Raw genomic sequence first — 9,962 nt, forward strand, 5'->3', positions numbered from 1 at the left:
TGGTGGTTGGAGCGGCAGGGAGGGGACAGGCACCCCGGGTCCCACCAGGCTCCCTCTGATGGCCGTGTCTTCCTTTGGCTACAGGGCGCTGTGCAGAGCTGCAGGTCCACGTCACCGAGGCCGTGGCCGTGGTGACTGAGCAGAGGGAGCTGATTGCCCGCCTGGAGCAGGATCTCAGCACCGTCCAGTCCATCCAGCGGCCAGATGCCGAGGTGAGCCCCCTCTGCCCCCGCCCCCTCACCACCCACTAAGGGCTCTCTCTCTGGGTTTTGCCTGCTCACTTCACCTGGAGGCCCAATTCGGACAGAGGCAGGCCTCCTGCAACTGGCACAAGCACCCTTCAGGCACTGGCGTGGACCTCTGCCCTGGGAGCTCTGGGCAGGAGCAAGGCCAGGCTTTACCCACCCATCTCACCACAAGAGGGCTGAGGCCCAACGATCATGGGAGGCTGGAGCCCAAGGGCCCTTGGAGGTCATCACATGACCCCCTCATTTTATAAATGAAGAAATGGGGCTCAGGAGAAGCCGGGCTGGCCCAGGGCACACAGCAGACTGGCTGGCAGGACCAGGGACGCCAGCCACTGTTGGCCATGAGGGCTGAGTGGCCAGGTGAGAGCCCTGCCCTGCTCCAGCTTCTGGGGTAAGCTCGGGGGCCCTGCCTTCTTTTTCGTGGCCCATGAGAGGTGGCCTCTCCCGGCCCTCCCGTGGCCACTGTACCTGCCCCTGCCGCCAGTCCACCCCACTGCTCCTTGCCCCCATGTGCTTGCCACTTGAAGGACTGTTCAATGCCGCATGTGAAGGTACCTCCCCACCTCTCCTCCCACCTGCAGGGTGCAGCCGAGCGCGGCCTGGAGAAGATCCCAGAGCCCATCAAGGAGGCCACCGCCCTGTTCTATGGTGAGGAGGGGCCGACCTGACCCCCCAGGGCAGCCATCGGCCAGTGGGGAGCAGGGAAGGGAGAAGAAATGATGCAGCCAGAGCCCTGGTTCCAAAGAGCATGCCCCCTCCCCCAGAGAAAGTCAGGGCCCCCATCCCAACAATGCAGCAGCAACATTAAGGAGGGGTGAGCTCCCCACTTGCCCTTGTAGGCCTTAGTCTGACATGCCCCCTTGAGGTCTTGACCCCTGTGGCCCTGCCAGTGGCCTGTAGAGGGCTGGCGGGTGGTGGTCAGCTCCCCAGGGAGGCCTTGGCGTGGAAATGCAGCCAGAGAGCTCCCAGCGCGGATGGAGAGGTGGCCTTCTCCAGTGTGGAGGCCAGAACCTGCGAGGGGATACTCCTGGCTCCAGCGAGATCAGTGGCCCTTCGCTTCCCCTGGAGCTGGAGTCCGACAGATGTAGGGGTCTTGGATCCAAGTGCAGAGTAATGGGGTGGGGCCTGGCCTTCAGACTGTGGCAGACTCCCCTCCCAGGGCCCCTATCCTCATGTCATACCCCTCCCCGTTCCCCAGGCCACCCTTCCCCGACCTCTCGTCACCTTGTGCTTAGACACCCTGTGCCTTCCACCCATGGCACTTGGCCAGAGCTCCCTCGCGGCTGCGACCACCCAACCTGAGGGCCCACTACTAGGCTCTGACTCCTTCCGCCCCAAGCCACTCTCCCCTCCTTCCTAGGACCCACGGCACCAGCCAGCGGCACCCTCCCCGAGGGCCAGGTAGACTCACTGCTGTCCATCATCTCCAGCCAGAGGGAGCGTTTCCGGACCCGGAACCAGGAGCTGGAGGCTGTGAGTCACATGCTTCCCTGCCCTACACTCCTTGGACCTGAGGACACAGTGGGGGACACTCAGACTTGGGGGAGAAAGATGTGTCGCAGACCCCAAATTGCAGAGGGATTAGATTTGCTCTGTGCAGTCAAGGAGGGCTTCCTAGAGGAGGTCGTGCCATGCTGGGCTTTGAAAGAGGAATCAGACACCCAAGGTAGAGGAGATTACGTCAGCAGAGACACGGGGACAGTATGCCAGAAGGGAGTGCAGGTCATTGCAGGGCTCCTGTGAGAACAGAGCTGCCAGGCGAGTGTCCCACAGCCAGGTTGGAGCACCAGCAAAGAATTTCAGCAGGAGAGCAAAGGCTGGAGGGTCAGAAGGATCGCTTGGGCAGCTAATTCAGACAGAAGGCTGGGGAGTGGTCACCGTCATCCAAGAAGAAACTTGTAAATCAGATGGGAGACTTGGAGAAGCAGGGGAGGCTGGAGAGAGGAGGCTCTTTGAGACCGATACAGACGCACGGTCTAGGGATGTCGAGGTGCTCTGTGAGGTCTGAGAGCCGACTGGCTGCTAAGCACCTGGCTGGTGGCCTTCCTGGAGGAGCACCATGAGGAAGGGGCAGTCAGCAAAGGTGACTGGTCCGTTGCCTCTGGGCCTTTGATGTGAGGTGCCTCCACGTGCGCACTGTTGACACGTGGATGCTGACGGTAGCGCCAGCAGGAGAGCTGTGGTCTTGGAAGAGTAGGGAGCAGAACCCGAGAGAGTGAGGACGGAGTAAAAGATGCAGGGGCACGCTGTTTCTTTTAAAGCCTCCAGGATGTCCCCACAGAGGGAGTAGATACTGGATCCAGAGTGTAGAGGACCCAGTGTCAGACCAGGGGAGCACTCAAGGTGGCACCATCCTGGCTCTGGGGACTCTGCAAACCCCACTCCCCATCCCATAGAGCCAAGCCCCCCTGATCGCTCTTCAAGAAAGAATATGAGCCTTTTCAGAGAGCCACTTGATGCTGGAATGTCTGGACCCTTCCTCTCCAAACCCACAGTTCCCCCGGTTTCCAGGCTCAGACCAGGGAGGGCAGACATTCACTGAGCACCCACTGCAGGCCAGGCCCAGTGCTGGTCCAGTGACGAGAGTGGGCCAGATCCAATGAGACCCTCTGTGATCCAGGCTCATGAGGCTTCAAAGGAAGGATGTCAGGGAGGCTCCCCTCACCGCTGCCTGCACGGGCAGTGGACTGGGAGCACCCACATGCCCCTCAGGGACTGGGACAGCCACACTGTGGGATGCTATGCAGCCCTCAAAAGAAGGCCTTCAAAATAAATTACATGGGAGAGAAAAAGTAAGTGTTAAGTATTCTACCTTTTGCTTTGAAAATCTAGACTTTTTATCATGTACTTTTTAAAAACTTATGGCAAAACACACACAACAAAATTTACCATCTTAACCATTTTTAACTGTACAGTTCAGTGGCATTAAATACACTCACCACCATCCATCTCTAGGACTCTTCATCTTCCCAGTCTGAAACTCTGTACCCATTAAGCACTAACTCCCCATCCCCACCCCGCCAAGCCCCATTCTACTCTCTTTCTGTGAATGACTTCCAAGCACCGCATGTGAGCAGAATCATCCAGTGTCTGTTCTTTGTGACTGGCTTATTTCACTAAGCATCATGTCCTCAAGCTTCCTCCGTGTTGTAGCATGTGCCAGAATTGCCTTCTTTTTTATGTCTGGATCCTATTCCTTTGTATGGATAGACCACATTTGTGCATCCATTCATCTGTTGATGAGCACCTGGGTCACCCATCTTTGGCGACTGTGAATAATGCTGCTAAGAGTGTGGTGTGCAAATAGCTCTCGAGTCTCTGCTTTCAATTCTTTGGGGTGTACCCCCAGAAGTGGAATTGCTGGGTCGTTTGGTAATTCTGTGTTTACTACCATGTCCTTCTTAGTGGTGTTTGAATTGTTAACAATGTGAAGAAAACACCTACTTAAGCATTTGAATAAAACTGAAAAATGAGGTCCCATTTCACCTTGCCCCTAGATTGGCAGACATTAAAATCACATAGTATAGGATTCCGTTTACATGAAATGTCCAGAATAGGCAAGTCCATTGAGACAGAAAGTAGATTAGTGGCTGTCGGAGGGATAGGGGGGAAAGGGAATGGGGAGTGACTACAGACAGGTTATTGGGGTGATAAGATGCTCTGGAATTAGTGGGGATAGAATTGTGAAGATTTTTTTAAAAACTGAATTGTAAACTTTAAAAGGGTGATGTTTATGTTATATGAATTATGTCTTGATGGTAGTTTTTAAAGGCTGATAATACCATAAACAAATAAAACATGATGAAACCTGACTCAAGAACTGTGACTTCTGCCTGAGGCGAGGTCACAGGAGGAAAAGGGGCACTTCCCAGAGCCCGAGGAGGGTCGGTCTTAGTAGGTCAAAGAAGAGGCTGCAGGTAGCGGAGCAGTAGCTGTGCCAGCCTGGGGGCCTCTCCCGCCACCCCTCCCCCACTGGCCCTGCTGCCCACCCACCACCTGCCTGCCCACAGGAGCACCGCATGGCCCAGCACACCATCCAAGCCCTGCAGAGCGAGCTGGACAGCCTGCGCGCCGACAACATCAAGCTCTTCGAGAAAATCAAGTTCCTGCAGAACTACTCTGGCCGGGTAAGTGCCCTCCCCAGTTTCAACCCCAGGTGTAGCAGGCAGGGAGAGCGGCAGTGCGGGCACTCCGAGGCAGGAGGGGCGGGGCAGTGGCCTGCTGGGCAGCACTGGGCTATCTGGCCCCCTCTGCCTGCCAGCTGTCCTCCCTAAGCTGGGGAGAGCCCCCCACAGGGCCCTAGTGGAGGCTCATGCATCAGATCCATCCAGGAGGTGGTGAGGTACAGCAAGAGGCAGGGAACACAAACTTACATTTGTTTAAAACCATACCAGAATTTGGCCCAACATCCCCCAAAAAACAATCCAGAGCTCAGAGCGGACCTTGGCAAGTGTTCTGTGTGGTTACGGTGTCAGCCCGGCACCAAAGGGTCTGGTCAAGGGAACATACCTGGGTTGCAGGTTCAACGCCCAGCCTGGTTGGTATGTATGCAGGAGGCATCCAATCGGTGTGTGTGTGTGTGTGTGTGTGTGTGTGTGTGTGTGTGTGTGTGTCTCATTCTTTCTCTGTCCCCTCTCCTCCTGTCCTTCCACTTTCTTTAAATATCAATGGAAAAATACCCTCAGGTGAGGATTAACAAAAAGAGAGAGAGAACAGAGTGGAAACCTACTCACTTGGTTCTGGGCCCAGGAGGGCTGCTGCTGGACCACCTCGTGCGAGGAAACCCTTCTGTGACCGTGGAGAAGCAGAATGGGCGGTGACACTTATGATGGGGGCCTCCCTGAGACATGACCCTCAGCCCGAGCCACCCATTCCACCTTGGAGCTGTTCTCAGGCCACCAGAGGGCGCCCAGACTCTGTGCAAACCGGGAACACACACCTGGTGGCTGGCTGGGGTGTCTGCCTGCTCCCCACAGCCACCCCACACTCCCAGCGAACACCTTCTAAACCCACCTCCTTGCATGAGGCCCAGCCCTGTCTGTCTTATACATTCCAGCCCTTGTCTGGGCCTTCGTCCCCATACCTGCCCTGAGGCACAGAGGCCCTGAGCTCATGGGGGACCCCCGGCCCTGGGCAGCGCCCCGGGTCCCGTGGCACCAGCCACATTCTCACCGTCACTGTGGGCCCCCTCCCCACCCTCGCTGCACTGCTGAGGCTCCTTGTGACCCTGCCAGCCTTCCCGCAGCCCAGGCCTTCCTGTTGGCCCCCATGACTGGGTCTCCTTTCTCCCCACACAGGGCGGTGGCAGCGATGACACGGAGCTGCGGTACTCGTCCCAGTACGAGGAGCGCCTGGACCCCTTCTCCTCCTTCAGCAAGCGGGTGTGTGAGCCTGGCCTCAGGGCCAGGCAGGGCAGGGACGTCTGGAGAACCCACCCTCACCTGGCCTCAGCCCTCCCTTACTCCCCTCTCCACCAGCCACCAGGCCCCCTGCACGCCCACTTGGGTGCCATGGAGGCCCAGGGTCCATCCTGGATGGGCCCAAAGCACCCAGAACACCTACCTGACGGCTCTGTGAGAGTGTGACAGTGACTGGATTAACCCCACGTGTACACTCGGGGGTGGGGGGCAGGCAGACAGGCGAAGAGCTCCCAGTGTCAGGTGACCTGTAGTATACCCCGCCCCCCAGTCTATGTAACTCCCTCCCCCACCTCCCAGGCCATAGAAGTCCTGCCCTTAGAGACTCCCATAGGCAGAATGGGCCACCACAGAGAGCAGGAGACAGCTGTCCCTGGGAGGGCATCACGCAGAATAGGACTGGGCACCGGGGCGGCCCCTGGCATTCTGCAGGAGCAGCAGGGCAGGGTCCCTTTCTGCAGTGAGCTCGGCCGGTGGGGTCCTCTGGGGCCCTCTCATTATCCCTCCCACTTCAGGAGCGGCAGCGGAAGTACCTGAGCCTGAGCCCCTGGGACAAGGCTACCCTCAGCATGGTGAGTCCCCTCCTGGGTGCCCACCTGTTCTGGGCCGCCAGAGACACCAACCCTGACAGGCCACCTCATCACCTGCCATCCAGTCTGGAGAGGCCTCCAGGACCTCACTGACCCCTCCCAGGCCCTCCCAAGAGTGGCTGTGTGACCCAGAACACGGTCCCCTCCCCTCTCTGGGACAGCTCTTCTCGTGGTGGATTCGGGAATCCTGCTGCCAGGGATGCCATTCTTTTTTTTTTTTTTTTTAATATATTTTATTGATTTTTTACAGAGAGGAAGGGAGAGGGATAGAGAGTTAGAAACATCGATGGGAGAGAAACATAGATCAGCTGCCTTCTGCACACTCCCTACTGGGGATGTGCCTGCAACCGAGGTACATGCCCTTGGCCGGAATCGAACCCGGGACCCTTCAGTCCGCAGGCCGACGCTCTATCCACTGAGCCAAACCGGTTAGGGCCCAGGGATGCCATTCTTTAGGATTCCTGTGGCCGATTCCTGGCCTGTGCAGTGGAACAGGAGCCAACTACCTGCCCTTCCTTCCCCTTGCTGCCCCGGGGCCTACCCTGCAGGAGCCAGGGCAGCCCTGCAGGAGTGGGTGAGGCCTGTCCCACTCCCCTCCACACCTTGCTTTCTCCTCAGGGGCGGCTGGTTCTCTCCAACAAGATGGCGCGCACCATCGGCTTCTTCTACACACTGTTCCTGCATTGCTTGGTCTTCCTGGTGGGTGCCGAAGCGGTGGTCAGGGCTGCATTCATCATGCTCCCTTCACCTCCAGGGCAGGAGGGACCCAGGCCGTCCCCAAGCCCCACCATCTGCTCTTGGCCACTTCTCTCCCCTTCAAGGGCCTCAGCCCAGCCTGGGGGTGACAAGCCCACCCACTGGGCCCTCGGGGAGAGGCCTGGCGGCTCCATCCGGGGCCCAGTCCTGGACGGGCTTGGTGAAGGGAAGGGCTGCCGTGGGAGTCTGAGGAAGGCAGGAAAGGGGGTCTTACTAACTCTACTAAGGGTCAGCCAGGTGGGCTGCACACAGAAGGGACGTCTGTTAGTGGCACAGCACAGAGGCCTCGTGATGCCTGCATGTCCACTGTCCGGGAAGAGGAGAATGTGGGGTGCGCCCACGGAGGGCTCCGGCCTCAGATCCCACCCCCAGTGAGGCCACAGTCCAGTGGCCCCTGTCTGAAGTCCGCTCGGACCCAGGGCCCGGCAGGGGTACACCCAGCATGTTAGGGATGATGCTTCCAGGTCCAGGCCTGTCTGACCATCTTGGAAACAGGCGGGCACAGAAGCATCTCTAAGGCCCACAGCCTGGGGTCTGCGCCCTGAGAACTGTCCCAGGGCTGGAGGTGGCTGCAGGAGTGCCTGTGAGGCAGGACGGGCAGCTCATGGTGTCTCCGCCTGGCCAGGTTCTCTACAAGCTGGCGTGGAGCGAGAGCGTGGAGAGGGACTGCACCACCTTCTGCGCCAAGAAGTGAGGATGCCCTGAGCCCCCTCTCTCCCCCACGGCCCCCCACTCTGGTTCACCTCACAGCCCTCCAATATGCCTGCTGCCCTCATCCCCCACCCCATCACATGGTGCACAACCCTGGAGATTTCTAAGCCTTCCCCTCCCACCCACCGCACGCGTGCGTGCGCACACACACACACACACACACACACACACACTTCTCTCCTTTTTACACTCAGCCACAGCAGAGGTTTCTGTGTCCCACAGGTTTGCCGATCACCTGCACAAGTTCCACGAGAATGACAACGGGGCAGCGGCCGGTGACTTGTGGCAGTGATGTCTCGGGGCCTCCCCACTCACAACAGCGATGATTGCATTCCCCACCCCTGCTTATTCAGCTGCTTCTAATGACTAAGCTTCCCTAGAAATTCCCCCTTGGAAACTGCCCTTGCCCTCCACCAGCAGTACCAGAGGTCCTAGTCCCCTTGGGCTCCCTTAAAATGATGTCTCAGCCACTTCAGGCCTCCTCGGTCCAGAAAGTCCCATGGCCCAGCCAGGCTGAGCCACGTGGGTCTCTCAGCCCCATCTCAGGCAGTGATCTGGCCTCGGCCCTGCCCAGAGCTTGACCTCTAGCCCTGGTAGCAGGGATGCTGTGACACTGTGTTCCACTGTTTCTGGCCATGGTTAAACCAGTTGGGATCCCCTGGGACCCATCACCACCTCCCAAGATGTAGGGGACCCTTCCTTACAGGCCAGGAGTCTTTGAGTCCATCCCCCCAGCCCACTTTGGTCACACTCTACCCCACCCCCAGACCCACCATGATTTTTGCTTTATTATTTAGCAGGTATTCTGGCTTCTAGGTGAGGAGTCTGCAGTGAGCACACCCCATGCCAGGGGCTCTTCAGACCCAAGGACTGGTCTGACGGGCCCAGGTGCTTCTTGGCCAAGCAGAACATCGTAGCATGGCCACTTGGGCCACTGACAGATCTGCCTGTTAAATTTGCACTTGCGTGTCCAGCTTTGAATAAACATATGGTTGCAGCCACACTGGTGCCCGTGCCCTGTGACTGGGGATATGAGAGTCTGGTGGGGTCTGGCACTGCCCCTGACACACAGGTCTCTCCCCTTGTCTGCCCAGGAATTCCATGACTTGGTTCAGAGCTTTGCTGAAACCCAAACCCACAGTGTCTGAGTTCTCTTGAGCAGACCAGTAACCCAATCAAAAAGAGAAATCCATTCCTTTAAAAAAAAAAAAAAAAAAACTAAAAAAAACCCAAGGCGTTGGTGGGTGTGGTCCAGTAGTTAGAATGTCAACTCCCACACTGAAGAGTCTCCGGTTTGATTCCCGGTCAAGGGCATGTAACTGGGTTGCAGGTTCAATCCCTAGCCCCTGTCAGGGTGCATGCAGGAGGCAACCAAGTGATATCTCTCTCGCTCTCTCTCTCTCTCTCTCTCTCTCTCTCTCTCTTTCTCTCCTCTCTCCCCCTCCCTCCCTTCCACTCTCTCTAAAAAAAAGCAATGGAAAAAATATCCTGTGGTGAGGATTAACAAAAAACAAACAGAAAATCAGACTGTGGTTGAATGTCTGTGGTTGAATGTGTGACGTGTGTTGGATGTGTGACATCAGCTCCTGGGGAACCCCTGCATCCTTCTGTGTGCCCTGGAGCCCTGCTCTCGTGTCACTTCATGTCTCTCCCTGTCCCTTTCCCTTGGGGTCTGCTTGCCACACACTGTGGAGCCCATGCCCGCCAAGCCCCCCGAGTGCCAGCCTTGCATAGGAACACCTCTGGGCCATAGGTTCTAAGCTGCCAGGCCCCCAGCCCAGCCCCACTCATGTGGGTCCCACCCACCCACACTAGGAGCTTCCTCTTAATCTGTGGTGATTGGCATTCACTCACTGGCCAGGTGGCCTGAAATGCTGGCTCCATACCCAGCTTCTACCCTGCAGCCCACCTGGGCAGAGTCCCCTGCGCTATCCCTGTCTCAGTCCTGAACACTCTAGAACTTGTACATCCAGGGCCCTCACCTTGGGATCCTACCCCAGAACCCCTCATTATCTGCCCCATCACAGCTTCCTCCACGACCCCAAAGCCTGCCCTCAGGGACCTCAGGTAGACCTATCCTGCCTAACCCTCATTCCTGTCCCCATGACAAAGATGCTCCTGGCCAGTCAGCCTCTCCCCTCCTCCTTACCCCAGCCACTTCCACATTTCCCACTACTAGTTCCTCCTTGTACGTCAGAGTCACTAAACAGCTGGCTCCTCCTCACTTCCTCCTCCCTGGG

At 57.6% G+C, this 9,962-nt stretch overlaps 1 protein-coding gene across 4 annotated transcripts in view; it reads left to right on the plus strand.

Moving 5' to 3' along the window:
• CUX1 (cut like homeobox 1) overlaps positions 1–8,723 on the plus strand; it is a gene marked incomplete at its 5' end in the record, with an annotated part of 366,038 nt that extends 357,315 nt beyond the window's left edge. For all 4 annotated transcript variants that reach the window (XM_081089614.1, XM_081089615.1, XM_081089613.1 and 1 more), the window contains 9 exons: positions 85–212; positions 830–896; positions 1,609–1,721; positions 4,259–4,375; positions 5,546–5,629; positions 6,181–6,237; positions 6,874–6,954; positions 7,637–7,701; positions 7,945–8,723. In XM_081089614.1, coding sequence (XP_080945740.1) covers positions 85–212; positions 830–896; positions 1,609–1,721; positions 4,259–4,375; positions 5,546–5,629; positions 6,181–6,237; positions 6,874–6,954; positions 7,637–7,701; positions 7,945–8,014 — 782 coding nt within the window. In that variant the 3' untranslated portion in view covers positions 8,015–8,723. The remainder of the gene's footprint in view (positions 1–84; positions 213–829; positions 897–1,608; positions 1,722–4,258; positions 4,376–5,545; positions 5,630–6,180; positions 6,238–6,873; positions 6,955–7,636; positions 7,702–7,944) is intronic.
• Positions 8,724–9,962: the final 1,239 nt, after the last annotated feature.

Source organism: Myotis nattereri, assembly GCF_964212035.1.
Source record: "Myotis nattereri genome assembly, chromosome: 4".
Lineage (NCBI taxonomy): Eukaryota > Metazoa > Chordata > Mammalia > Chiroptera > Vespertilionidae > Myotis > Myotis nattereri.